The 15,219-nt window shown below is 38.7% G+C and overlaps 1 protein-coding gene across 13 annotated transcripts in view; it reads left to right on the top strand.

Moving 5' to 3' along the window:
- The window catches only part of DLGAP1 (DLG associated protein 1), a gene marked incomplete at its 5' end in the record, with an annotated part of 855,165 nt that overhangs the window by 562,768 nt on the left and 277,178 nt on the right, over positions 1–15,219 (top strand). For 4 of the 13 annotated variants that reach the window (XM_081077977.1, XM_081077978.1, XM_081077976.1 and 1 more), the window contains one exon: positions 2,097–3,125. In XM_081077977.1, the coding sequence (XP_080934103.1) occupies positions 2,169–3,125 (957 nt within the window). Of the gene's footprint in view, positions 1–2,096; positions 3,126–7,700; positions 7,816–8,023; positions 8,258–15,219 lie in introns of those variants that run through there. The other 9 variants (XM_081077981.1, XM_081077979.1, XM_081077970.1 and 6 more) reach the window with 7 other exon arrangements.

Below are 15,219 nucleotides of genomic sequence, written 5' to 3'. Positions count from 1 at the left end.
TTTTAACTCCCTCAAAACTTAACCACAGTCGGCCCTTCACATCCACAGATTTAACCAATAGCGGCTTTAAAACAGTATTTTTAATTCATTGTTGGGCATCCAAGATTGGGAAACTGCAGTTGGGAATGCGAAAATACTATTTTTGATCCACGATTGGTTGACTCCATGATGCAAAACCCACAAACGCAAAACCCATGGATACAAAGGGCCAACTGTATTTATTGAAAAATATCTGTGTATAAGTGTACCCAATGCAGTTCAAACCCATGTTGTTAAAGGGCCAACTGTATTGTGAAATGATCACCATTATAATTCTAGTTCATATCCATCACCACACAGTTATAAATTTATTTTTCTTGTGATAAAACTTTTACAATCTACTCTCAGGAAAACTCTTCATATGGCAATTTTTGTATTGCGGAAAGCTTTAAAAATTATTAGGCTGTCAATAGGAACTTGGTCAGCTACTGAGAACACACTGTTAGAGTAGGAAAATACTCTGCCCAGTGGAGACGCAGCCTCTGTTACTAAAGCCCGCGGAAGACCTGTGCTCAGAATGAACAGAGTTCCCACAGGTGGATGGATCTGCAGGAGTCACTTCTCTCCCAGGCTGAGCTGACCCTCAGACCCAGGTGTTTCATGTCCTCAGGAACATTTCAAGGGCCTCTCCTTTGGCCATCTTGCTATTGCTTGTGAACATTTAACCAGAAACCTTTAAACCAGGAAGAGCAGATGCCATGATATTCAAACTAGCCAACTCAAGCTTACTTGTTATACAATTGTTCTGTTTGTTAACCCTCTGATGACAGAAATACGGGCACAGATTTTTCTCTACAAGTCTGATTTATTTGCCACATTGTGTTTGTTTTTTTCAACTGTAATTACTATGGGGGAATTGCTTATGTGATATAATTGTTACCACAATTAGAAAATTCTAATTTCCCCATTAGAATTCTAATGGGAAAGCATGTGATAGAAGATAGAAAGATACATCCTCAAGTTACAAGGTGCCAGTAGCCTCTTTTATTTATGTTTTATTTATGTGTTTTTTTCACTCACATTTATAGAATACTTACTATGTGTCTATGTGGCTGGCCTGGTTTTAGGGATGAGGGTGTAATTGACTAAAAGGTAGGCTGGCCTGCCAGGAACTGAAACTACCCTGGAACGGCCAGAGCTTCGAGCATACATGCTGTGGAAGCACAGACCGGAACTAGATTTCTCTGCAAAGGAGTATCAGCAAAGCCATCCCAAAGAAACTGAGCGCTTCTAGCATGCTAACCTTACTATTAACATACAGTTAAGAATAAAACCAGAAAAGCAAAGGAAACATAAAGACAGTTATTGGAATCATGGATGGAGGGATGGGTCTCTGTGGGGACAAAGCCCCAAAAAACAGTTTCCAGGCTCTCGGCCTCACAATAGAAAGGTGCTGGCTCGGGTAGTAAGTGGCCATCAACTGTGATCAGATGGCCAGCAGCTGTGGCTAGTTGGCCGTCAGCTGTAACCCGTAAGACATTGGCCACTAATATAACGGTTGTGGCTACGCTAGCAGAGAGAATGGGGGCTAGCAAGATGATGGTGGCTGGCAAGCGTGGACTGCTGTTAGGGAGATTATGTAGATCCTGCTTCCTGTGTCTCCAGCCCAGCCGCCAGCGAGAATATATTGGTTTGATTCCCCTATCTATGGCTCCGTGAGTGTTCCTGTTTGGCCTCACCGTGTCCTGCGTTCTTATGTGGGGAGCGGGAGCTGAGACCCTGCCTGCCACCCTGCACGACAAATGGCTCAGCGAGCAGGGTCCCCCGCACGACAGTCTCTTTCAAATACTATATAAACACTTTAACATTTTTATAGTTTATTTTTCCGGATTTGCTGGCTATCACCCCTACCGTCTCCCCATATCTGATTGGAGTGGGCTTTTCCACCCTACAGAGGTGATAGAGTTTTTCCAGCTATGCATTAAAGCTGCTTTTAGAAACAGTGATGAGTTCTGCCAGAAAACAAACACAGTAGCAGACAGCACAGCAAAAGAGAGCACTATCTATTTACTGAGGGACATGGTAATCATTTCCCCCCTCTTCTTCGTTCCCCCCAGGTCTTTGCGGGAGACAGGTCTGGAACCTAACCACCGGGTGTCCATGACCCCCGAGGTTGCACCCCCTCCGCGATGAAAGGTTTATCAGGCAGCCGCAGCCATCACCACGGAGTCACCTGTGATTCGGCCTGTGACTCGCTGTCACACCACTCGGACCGCAAGCCATACCTGCTGAGCCCGGTGGAGCACCACCCGGCCGACCACCCTTATTACACTCAGCGCAACTCCTTCCAGGCCGAGTGCGTGGGCCCCTTCAGTGACCCGCTGGCCAGCAGCACCTTCCCGCGCAGGCACTACAATTCCCAGCAGGAGCTGAAGGACGAGTGTGCCCTGGTGCCCCGCACGCTGGCCACCAAGGCCAATCGTCTCCCCCCCAACCTCTTGGACCAGTTTGAGCGGCAGCTGCCACTCAACCGGGATGGCTACCACACACTGCAGTACAAGCGGACAGCTGTGGAGCACCGCAGCGACAGTCCTGGCCGCATCCGCCACCTGGTCCACTCGGTCCAGAAGCTCTTCACCAAGTCGCACTCTCTGGAGGGGCCGTCCAAGGGCAGCGTCAACGGGGGCAAAGCCAGCCCAGATGAGACGCAGACCGTGCGGTATGGCAAGCGCAGCAAGAGCAAGGAGCGGCGTGCGGAGCCCAAGGCCCGGCCCAACACCTCCCCCGGCTGGTGGAGCTCTGACGACAACCTGGACGGCGACGTGTGCATCTACCACACCCCCTCGGGCGTGATGACCATGGGCAGGTGCCCCGACCGCTCGGCCTCGCAGTACTTCATGGAGACCTACAACACCATCAGCGAGCAGGCGGTCAAGGCCTCCCGGAGTAACAACGACGTCAAGTGCTCCACCTGTGCCAACCTGCCGGTCAACCTGGACGCGCCGCTCCTGAAGAAAAGCGCCTGGTCCTCCACTCTGACGGTGAGCCGAGCCCGGGAGGTTTACCAGAAAGCCTCGGTTAACATGGACCAGGCCATGGTGAAGTCAGAGTCGTGTCAACAAGAACGATCCTGCCAGTACCTTCAGGTACCATTTCTGTCTGGGGATGGATGGGTGTTTAAAAATTGTACCTACTAATTGTGTGGTGTCTTCTCCTGTTTCTAGTCGTGGCTTTACTGTGAATTGTCTACATGATGCTGAGCAAATTTTTAACATTTCTGTGGCTAAGTACTCTTATCAGGAAACAAACCTCATCTAGTCATCGTGAGATACTAGATATGAAAGTGCTTTGAAAAGCAAGCCTATGTAAAGGCAAGGAGTTATTCTTTTTTGTCTGAGGGATCATGGGATTGAGGGGAGAGAAAAGGGGAGTCTACACAGAATTTTAGAATAACCCCACCTTTTTACAAAAATCAACAATGACCTTTGGAATTTTGGAAAGCGTTTAATTAGATCTCTCCAGAGTTGTTTTTGTTTTCAGTTGTAAAATTCTGCCTGAAGTTATTAGTTTGGGAAAATTGATCTACATCTTCACCATTGCAAGTTCCACATCAACATTAGCCACACTCCCACCGGAGCCCCCAACTCCCCAGGGCACAGGGAATCAGGATAGTGTCCTTAGCCCTGAGAAGGTAGATCTCAAGCCAGTTTGGGGACCTGACAAGCACAGCTGCAGAGACCCAATACAACAGAGAAGAGGAAGAAAAGAAGGGGGAAGCTTCCACAGAATAAAATGCAATGTGTCAGTGTATAAATCCCACCCACATACAGACCCAAGGAAAGCCACTGCTTTCCTACTACACCCTCTTCACGTTTTTCCTACTGCTCTCTAATTCACTTAAACTAGATTTCATCTGAATAAAAATATCAGGATCTTCCCTACCTCCTTCCTTTAGTATTTTCATTTTTACCAAGACACACTCCTCCGTAAGAATGACCCTCAGACGTATACTTCTTTTCCACAGTGTCTTTTTTTCCTGTTTTTTTCTTTCCTGCTGTTGCCATCTTTTTAAAAAAGTTTTTACTGTACTATAAAAGCATGACATAATCATTTTTCACTCTCATCTTAAGAAGAAATGCTAGGGGGGTAAAAATCTTCCCCTGAAAAGTTAATCTTTTTGCTGTCTTTGAATTCCTCCTGAAAAACATCGCTCTTTGGAAATGCCTCCACCAAGCCTTAAGAATATTCTAGGCTGGCAGTCAATGGGCATGGACGGGGCCAAAGCTGATCTTCAAGAGTTCAGAAGAAGCCACCGATGTGTGGATAGTTTTCACAAACAACACACAGTTACATGGTTAGTACTTCCCATTGAAAGTTATATTGCCCAATTTACTAAAGGTTGCTACATGCATTCATTAAGCCATCAAGAACTATTAACAGAATTCTAGAGCTAAAGGGATCATCTAATCCAAACTCTTCATTTAGCATATAAAATACTAGACTCAAAGAAAGATAAAGGCTTAGTGGGTTACACTGTTAGTATGTGGCAGAGGTAGGACTAGAACCCAAGTCTCTTAATTTATAGAAATGACCATTATAAGGGATACAACTGAAAATTTTAGAAAATCCTTAAGCACATAAATCTCATCCACCACTGAGAATAAAGTTTTTTAATAAGAATATCTGTCATGAAGAAAGAATGGGAGATGAGTTAGAAGCCCTAGAATAGGATAATTTGTCAATAAAGATTCTGTGACTATTGGCAATAATAGAACAAATTTAAAAAAAAAAAAGCCTGGACTTCCATAAGTAGTGATGAGATTAGATAAGAAATATCAGATTAAAGAAGGATACGTTATGTGGATCTGGGACCAACCTTTGTTGGTAACAAAATGCTTTCATTATGCTTGCATAATTGCCTACATTCTTCCTATCTTAAATTCATTTCTATTTCTTTTGTATACCTTTCTAAAATAAAAAGCTCAAGTAGTGATGAAAAGTGGAAAGATAAGGAAAGAAAGAAGGAAATGGATATTAACTGAAAATCCACAATGTACCAGAAACTGTAGCGAACATTTTTACATTTGTTTTTTCAGTAATCCTCATAACCATCCTGAGAGTGAGATATAATAATACTCTATTTTCACAAAAAAGGAAACCAAAGCTTAGAAGTATTAAGTGATTTATAGCCACGTGGCCAGTAAATTGTAGAATCGAGATTTAGACTTAGATCTATTTGATGCAAAATGGCTCTTTCCCATACACCCCAGCACAACCCTCGAATCAAGGGCATGAAAATGGTTAGCAAGGAGAAAAAAAATCTTTCAAGTAAACTTATTATTATTAAAGTTCTTCAGTAAAATGAAAATGAAAGCTGAAGATTTGAGCATGGGATTTAGTACAGTAGCATTATTAGACCTTATAAAGATTTGGAAATTCTATTTTCAAATTATTTATCTCATTTTAAGCTGGTCTTTTAAATAAAGTATTTGAGACTTACAGAAAGGTATAAAGAAAAAAAATTATACCTCACACAACTAGAGAAATAAAACATTAATTACAATGGATCATACATGTACCTTTTTGAGTCCCATTCCCTTTCCTTCCTCCTCAGAGTAATGGCTAATCTGACTTTAATGCCCAAGGCACCTTTGTCTGTAATACTGAAATTATGGAAGATTTTAAAAATTTAATACTTTCTATCCTACACTGGGCAATAATTAACCCAAAACCAAGCTAATTCAAACCTTTAAATATAAACTAAGCTCAAAGTTATACCTTCTTTAACAAATGTTGATATTTTTTGAGCTCCTATTTTGTGCAAGCCTTTCAAGCTGAAAAGCTATTCTATATTTCAATGAGAGGAGATAGTATGTTTAGTAAATAAACTAAATATAAAACAGTGTGTTCTTCCCAACCAGTGTGCTAAGGTTAAAGAGTTCCTTTAAAGAAAGGGAAGAAAGAGCTGGACATTCACAAAGGGTGGCAGAAGAGTGGGAGACTCCTGAGAACTGAAAGTTTTCTCCAGCTCTGTTCTTGCCTTATAGGAAAGGGAGAATCTGCAGTCTTGTGGAAGAGCCTCTCAGAAAGATAGGTGTAGCCAGCTCCTGCCAGCTCCCATGGAATAATTTCATTTATAAGCTCATTCTTAGAAGCCAATTTGGGGAAATCGAGAGAGAGGGGTTTGTTTTGCAGTTATATTGCTTTAATTACTGACTAATATTGAAATTGGATTTACATATGTGTTTAACTTCAACATCACAGGGTTTAGCAGACAAAGCATTAAACTTTAAATAAGAGAGTGTGTATTTTAGTCTCTATTTGCCACTAACTAGTTAGTGACACTTCATTAGTGATATGACTTGGAACCATTGTTTCAGCTCTCTGGGTCTTCTTCTATAAAATGAGACACTTGATCTAAAGGCCTCTGATGTCAGTCCACATCATTAAACTCCAAATTACATATGAAGAATATTAATTAAAGCAATTTTTAAGAGCTTGTTACTCTCACTTAATAAACGCCTACCATAAGTGAATGTTCTTCCAATGTTATCTAATTTGCTCTTTAAAATTCTAGGAGGTATTTTATAGTTGAAGAAACTGAGATTTAGTAAATTAGGTTAAGTAACTTGCCCAAGTTAGTACATGGCCACAGTTAGTACATGGCCACATATTGGATCAAAACTGGTTTGTCTGCCTGCAAAGCCTGGATTCTTGCCATTTACTATGCCCAATCCCTACCCTTCCCAAATACAGAATAGAGGGAGGAGGAAGCGGCATATAGCAAATACCTATTACGTGCCAGAAACCATACGGTATCTCATTTGGTATTCAAAATGACTTTGTAAAGTATTACTATTTACTCCAGCTTACAGATGACAAAATCGAAGCTCAAAAGATTAAACTGTTTGCCCTGGAATGCATAAGTAGTAAGTGGAAAAGCTAAGACTCAATCCCAGATTGGTCTGGATACCCAGTGTTCTTCAGAAATAGAAATAAATGTGTGGATTTTTCTTTTCATTTTATTACTTGTTTTATTCTGTAGCAAATGTATGTGTTTATTTGACCTCATATACAGAGGGTGCCAAAAAAATGTATACACATTTTTAAAAAGCAAAACTGTATTAAAATTGTAATACTCAATATATACCAATAACAAAAGATGAATAAAAGTCTCGTTTGACTTCTGCAATTACAAGAGGTGCTCAAAGTGGTTACCATTGACCAAAGTGTCCACTTCTATGCATTTTTTGGCACCCTTGGTACATGCATACAATTAAGAATGTGTATATATGAAATGTGACCCATCTTAGACAAGCAATAGAATGATAGGTTCCTGACTTAATTCAGGACGGAACAAAGGATAAATTAGTAGTCACCAACAATATAATCTAAATACTAGCAAAGTTCTGATTCTCCCTTTGTAGAATTATCACTTGGCATTAATTTAATGTAAGCCATTGCCATAATTATATAGAAAATGAGAGGTCTGTAGGTATTTGGCCTCTGTCTGACATTGATGTAGAAATAAAAACTGTAGCTTGAAATCATTGCAAGTTTCAGTTAACACAGTCAATTAGTGATATGTGCTCACTCACAAGCTGTTTGCAGTTAATAAAAAAAAAAAGACTCCTCTTTCCCCCCCAATATTGTTATTTTTAAATGTCAAGAATCAGATGTCTGCTGTGTAGAACTATTGTACTGCTGCCAGTGACTGTCTGTATCAGGGTTTGGAGCAAGGACATGGATTTAAAGACATTAAAACTGTTTAATTCTCAGCTGAGATGTGGTTGGCTTTTATACATTTGGAATAAAGCATTTATGGCACATCTCAGGGTAAGTGTTAATAGTTAAGTACATAAAATAGGAATGGGATCAAAGAAGTAAAAGGAGTTTTTGTTGCGGTTTTGTTTTTGCTTTAAAATGCCAGATTTTTGTTTCTGTATATGCCTCTTTATGTAAACGTTATGTGTTGAGTGACTGGCATATAAAGCTATTCAGAAGAGCAAGATTTTAGACTTCCAACTGTTAACCTGAAAAACAAAATCCCTTCAAATCATGTATTTTGCATTCATTCAGCAGCAGAAACAGGGAAAGGGAAACAAAACGCTCTCCGGTAGAATTAGAGAGAGAGAGAGCAAGAGAGAGAGCAATACAGACCTGAGCAAGAAAGCACTGAGAGATGAAATTTTAGGAAAGCAAAATGATCGACCTGTTCAAAGCTGAGTGGGTTTCTTCAGTTTGTGTGCAAGTTTCAAGAAATGGAAGGACTGACCAGGTTTGGGTACAACTCTTTTATTACTTTGTATTCGATGATAGTGTGTTGTTGGGTTGGGTGGTTTTTTTCGGTGGAGGGAAGATGGTTTTGTTATTTTACTTTAAATAATGGCTAGTCAAACTGAAAGAGCTAACAAACGAATGTGGATACAGATGGTAAGAAAACAGGTTGAGACATCAGATACTTACAAATCTGTGTCCCCACAAGGGCTTCATAATAGCTTTAATTGACACAGCTGATCTAAGGTGATAGGTGCTATCAGAGGACGTTATGTGGCTAGTGATTGAAATATAATCAGTTGTTTTCCATGACAAGAAAGCTGAATGTTTACGTTCCTTTGCAAAATTAAAATTTCTGGATGGTTGGTGGGTTTGTTTGGGACTATTGGTTAAATGAGACTCCACAAAAGACCACTGAAGAATCATTCATAATAAGAATAAACCCAGGAATTTTTTTCAATGCAGGTACAACTATTTTTTTAAATTTTGCTCAAGATTATTTCAGTCTTTGCCCAGTGGGGGTTTTCTTTCCCTGACTGAGGTTTTCCTTCCTCTTGTTGAACAATTTAAATCATACTGAATCGGTTAAACTACTTTGTGGGAAATATGTGACAGTGCCGAGCAATTCTGCTAGTGACTTTGATTACTGCAATGTTTCCTTGCTGCCTTTTAAAAAACCCCATCAACCACATTAATTTATTATTTTCTTTATTTTTAACTTAAATTGTTTTAGTTATCCAGCAAGGAGTGTCAAGATTCTTGACTGTTTTTTCTGGTTGGCTTGCACAATCTTTTCCCCATTTTTCACTGATCTTACTAGAGATGTCCCTCTTCATTCATAGGAAAATGAGGTTACTCCAGCTTGATGCTAACTTTGAATGTAGAATCAGTGATCAGAAGCAGAATCCTAGTAATTGTCTCCCAGGTTCATTCTCACTATTGCCTATATCCAAGTAATGGGTGTGGTAGAGGAGACAATTGGCAAAACACTATGAGAAAGCAGGGATCAGGAAAGATTCAAAAGAGATAGGAGAGGAAAAAAGAAATAGGAAATCCTTCCTGGGAGTTGTTAAAGAAACTTTATTATTCTTGGTCCACAATTTCATTATTCTAAAGACTATTTCAGCAACACCAAAAGTGCTTGGTTAGCCATAAAGATTTCATAACACATGCTTTCAGATCCCACAGAGTCCAATCTACTAATGGAAGATATAGCTAGCACTGGTTAGCACAGAGTAAAAGAGAAAAACTAGCCATGGATCTCTCAGTGGCTAGTACACTTTATTTGCTCTTTCCCAATTCTCCTTAGAGGACAGTTTGCTTGTTGAAAATTATACAGTAATTCAAGGTAATCATTTACCATTCTGTAGAGAAAGAGTCATCCATAATCTCTGAGCCATTTGAGAATGTGGCTTTGCATGACTACACAAACAGTGATTTGTGAATGGTCTTTTGTTTGAGGTTTTATAGGAGCCACAAAAAAATATATATATATATGTGCAGTATTGCAGAGCTGGCTCTGATTCAGTGATTAGATTAGGTGTTTCACCATTTTGATTGTAGGTTCAACGGTAACAACCCCTCTTAGATTTTTGTGCTCATTGATTTGGAGTTGAATCATGGGGAAATTCCATCTTTATAGATCTAAACAGTTAAAATTAGAAACGTCATATAGTTCAAACTACAGTAACTCTTAACAGATTATTTTCTGTCCTTTGCCAATGAAGCTTTGTTAAATTAAAAAAAATAATAAAAAAAGAAGAAGAAGAAACAAAATTGGCCCTTTCAGGTAAATCCAGGTTACTAACAATGAGATCAATGAAGAGTTATATGATTTCACTATTAATTGTATTTCTCATCTGAAATTTTGAACCCATAAATTTTCTCATTGGATAAAAATAACATGCATGTGTGACTTCACATGTAGGGCTCATTTATTTGCTTCTTAAGACCACCTTCCCTCATTCTCCACAAACAGGCTTCCGTCTCTGATAACTGACAGTTGAAGCATATCATGGCACAGGGAAAATTTTTTCACTTTATTTTTATAAATGTATATTTAAGTGTTTTTATAAATTCTTAGATTGAAACCACAGTTGGAGGGGGGTACTTTATTTTTTTAATTTTCTTAAATAAATGAATCATTTATTCGCCTTCAACCAGAGGACTTCAACCCAGTCCTCTCTGTTTGTAGCTAAAAGGTAAAGATATAAGGAATGAATGGTAAAAAGTGTAACAGATTCTTACTCCATGAATCTGATTCTTTTATTCTATTGTGAAAAAATTTTAAATCTCCAACTTGCTGTTTCCAAAAAGATGGTGCAATATCATACATCATCAATTAGCAATATTAGCATAAAAAGATTTTTAAAACAAGAATGAATGTATTACTGTTACACAATTAACAGAGTTGAAAAAGAGAATGTAGTGTAACAAGAGGCATATTGTCTCACTCCTTCTGTTACTTTTGACCAGTTTCTTATTTCTTTTTTTTTTTTTTTTAATTCTTTTACTTCTTGGAGAACATCCAACAAAGAACAATGACCAAGAGAAGACCTCTTCTGATTTTCTGGTCTTTTAAGTGTAAAAATATGTAGGACTATCTTTTAAAACTAGGATCTATTTCCTCATTGCTAATGTGTAACAATATGCCCTGACTTTTTTTCATTTCTAAAAGAAGTTTCAAAATACATTTGCAAAATGAGTTTTCTAGATACATAGATCTTTTCTTTCACTATTAGGTCACTATTCTCTATCAATTGGATTTTCTACTCATTATTTTCACAGAATTAGGAAACTTCCTACAAAATTTAGGTTTGTGATATCACAGAAATATCTATGAAGCAAAATGATGTGGAGTGTAGAGTTACTGTATTGTATGCATGTGTACAGATCCATATATTCACGTTATATCTGTATGGGCATTCCTGCACCATACTTGTAAATATGCAAAAAGAGAAAAGAAATTATCTGAAAGTTAGATTTGAAGCATATCTGTGGCTTAAAAGGTTCATAAGAGATGAAGACAGTTGTTAACTAAATAAGTACCTGCAATCTGTAATTCTGTTATTACAAATGGCCGTGTAGTATTTTTAACCGCTAAAAGGAAAAAAAAAAAGAGTGTGTGTCCCCTATTATGCTTGTCAGTCCCTCCTGTATCCCAATGGTTTCATTATGTGTGATCCACGTACTAAAGGAGAACAAATGGAGATGCGATCTTTAAGTACATGTTTGGTTATGTGATCTTTAGGCACAGCAGCAGAGCCCTGACTGGATTTTGAAAACGACTTCTCTCTGGCATCTTCCACTCTTCCAGGGGCCAGTTCACCTCACCTCTCACTTCACTTTCCTAGGATAAAAATTGTTAACATACCTACGGCCGTATTGTCCAAATGTGACATGTGGGAGAGAATATATTGAACAATAGGACCAAATATATTAAATCAGGGCAACTCTAGAAAATCTGAAAGGAATAGTGCATAGGAGATGACAAAGGCTACAGGCTGATCTCTTGGTCATCGCTTTCAAAAATAAATGGAAAGAAGATCTAGCTCTAAAATTGGAAATGCTATATAAAGCATTACATTTAGTGGCATCCATATGGGTAAAAATTATCATAATAATGCCACATTTGTCTGCATTTATAGAATGATATATGTGTGTGCTGTCTTGCTCTATCACTGAATATTAGAGCAATGGTTCTTTAACTTTGTGTGCGTTAGAATTAGCTTGAGAGTGTCCATAAAATGAGCATTTCTGGTTTCAACCCAAGAGATTCTGAGTCTAGATCTGGGATTATTCTGATACTGAGATCAATCCAAAAACCATACTTGAACCCAATTCCAGGGAACTATCAGACTAAATTTATCAATTAACTGAAGGGGGCAGTAAAGTCTAACAGATGAAAACCGGCTTTAGGAGACCTATGAGCTTTAATATTGCTGCTAACTTCCCACATGGCTTTGAGCTCCCTCTACTTAGAACTTCCATTTCTATATGGGCCTAATAATACGACCCTTGTGTTTGTTCCAGTCTTAGAAGAAAAAAAAACTGATTTCAAATTTGGGAAATAGGTGAAAAATATAGCATGAAATGTTTTGAGTTTACAAATCCTTACAAATCCTTAGAGGTTAACATGCTTCACTGCTTCTTGTGTTTCATGTACCATACCACTTTTTCTTTTATATTTTGCTTGATTTAATTTTTATTAAACCACAATTAGGATGAACATATCTGATTTCATGGTAAAGGAAAGCCCTCTCCCACTGTCAGATGACAATAGATCTTCATCAGAGTATAATTTTAAGGCTTCTTTGTCGTATGTGCCAACTAAACACATAAAGCTTTTATTAATATCTGAAGGTGAAACAATCACAAAAGATCAATTTGTTTGTGGTTTGTTTAACTAGAAGAGTGTTATTTTTTAATTAAATTTATTGGGGTGACAACGGTTAGTGAAATTACATAGGTTTCAGGTGTACAATTCTGTATTACATCATCTATAAATCCCAGTGTGCTCACCACCCAGAGTCAGTTCTCCTTCCATCACCATGTAGTTGAGGGTCAGTGTTTTGATAGCTCAGCATCAGTGGGTCAGGTTTTCCCATTGCTCGATATTTACTGATGGAACACAATTCTTCTGGCCTCCTTAAGCTTTATTATACTCAGATAAAACCTCCTTTTGTTCCCATACCTTAAGTTCGGTCAAGGCCCCGCTGCCTCGTTGCAGTCAGTTTTGGTGAGTCAACAGGACAAGTTCAACAGCAACAGTTATGGGGCTTGTCTACAAGGGGACTATCTATTCTTAATTGCTTCCTTTATTGGCTTATCCAGGTTCTCGGAGGAGTGTTTCCACCATGGCAACTTCCATAGGTGGGAGTTCTTCCGCCATTGCTAACGCATGACAGTAAGCCCTTGCCCATCACTCTTCTTCACTCTTGCCCAGTCTCTAGTTAATCCTTTCCATTCTCTGAAGCCAGGTACATTGTACTTATAAGGCTGTGGAAATTCAAACGAAGCAAGTGAACATTGAAGCCAGTTCTCTCTCAGGACCTCTTTCTCCATAAAACCACAGGTAGCTCAGACTTTTTCCTTTTGGTAGTCTAAAGACTCCCTACCTCACCTGCTTCCCCATTGCCATCAAAACAATAGAAACAAGACCCATCAGATTTCATGGGAAGAATGGACTACAATTTAATAAAATTATGGTTCTTAATTATGGAAACTTGAGCAAACGGTATACCATTTTTAGTTATAAAAGTGGAAATGAGTGAAGATAAAGATCCTCCTGTGAAGACAGAAGGACTTCTTTTAGGTCACCCATGGCCTGCAGCCCACACTTACTGTAGAAGGCCTCCTGCTAACCCAGCTTGTGCTATGGGCATCAGTCTGACTGGTGGCCCCTCCAGCATTAAACAGGTACAGAGAGAGGTGCTCCCATAAGACTTTTCTTTTAAAGTCCCTTAAAGGATCCTAACTAGTTGTAACCCTCAGAGAATTTATCTTTTTTTTTTTTCTTAACTAGTAGAAGTTTAGCTGGCTTTTCTGTAACTCAGAGGGTGTCAGTGAAAGTACTGTCATTTGTTTGCAAATGAACACTGAACTTTCTGAAAATGACTCCCATGTAAAAATCTTTCTTCCATAACACTCCTCCAGCCTTCTAGTTGATTTTAGATAGCTTCCTGTTCTCCCACCTCTTGGAAGTATTCCATGGCACGCTGAGCAGACACTTTTAGTCAAGAACGCCTATAAATAGCTGCTTTTCCTGCTTGCTGCTTTTGCTCTAAGTCTTTCACAAAGGAGGTGAAACAAATTCACCAGAAACAAGAACTCTCCGTGAGGGGTGTATGGTGAGGCTTATGAAAAATCAGATCCATAGGCCGAAAATTGTCGTTTAGGTCGCTTTGCTATATTTGACTTGTGCAATCATGGCACAAAAAAGAAGCATTTTATTTCATGCCCGATGATCACATGAATGGAACAGTCAATCAAAAATGTCTCAGATGAGCTTTCATACCTCTTTAAAAATACATATTTTGACTTTCACGCTGCTTTAAAAAAAAATCCCAAAGCCAACTGTTATCTAGATGACCAATTCCCATAGCTATTCCATAATAGGAAATTTGAAACTGTTTTTCCTCGAAACTGTCTGCTTCCAGACAGTTTTTATTGTCCAGCCTGCCTTTTCTTTGTTTCCTATGCCCCACCCATCATCATCACCACCAAATCTCCCAGATTGGTATTAGGGAACACCCTGGAAGACTGTACACATGTTAAGCAAGACCTGAATATCACCCTTCACTGATCTTATGGAAATAAACCTTAGAAATCAGATATATCTTTTTCTTCAGACCTAGAGTCGTCATTTAACAAAACGTAGAGGTGGCTGCTTGTATCTAATGCATAAAAATAGTGCTGTTAGGGACAATAAGTAGAGTTTACATTAAATTTCTATAATAAATAACCATACAGAATGGTCAGATTTTTGAGATCCATCAGGATAAAAGGTGTTATATCAGTTTTGAACTTGGAAGTCAATGTACTCTTTATTATCCTGTTTCTCAGCTTATTTCTTAATGTATATGTATCTCATTGCAGGTAATTCCATGTTCTAGCAAGCCTTTATTAAATGTCCTCCCATCTTAGTTTAAGCCCAGATGAAGTTAATTTAAAATAATGGATATAGTCTCAACATGTTCCACAGCCTTCACTTTCTCTTGGTTCAATATTTTATAAAACACTCCCATGTATAACAATGAAATGTTAATTATTCACTTAACAGGGACTTAATAAATGACCAAGAAATGAAAAAATTCACTAAAGTTAAACCATGCCAATTTAAGCTCATTTATGTTTTATTAGATTAATGAATGAATGGAATGGAACAATGTATTTCTTAGATTCAACCAGTGAGTAATGCATCCAACTATCCCTTTGCAGCCTCCAGACCATGAGTGTGGAATG

This window comes from Rhinolophus hipposideros (assembly GCF_964194185.1).
Source record: "Rhinolophus hipposideros genome assembly, chromosome: 17".
NCBI classification, from domain to species: Eukaryota; Metazoa; Chordata; class Mammalia; order Chiroptera; family Rhinolophidae; genus Rhinolophus; species Rhinolophus hipposideros.
Note: the sequence above shows the minus strand (reverse complement) of the source record. Positions and strands in the feature narration are given on the sequence as shown.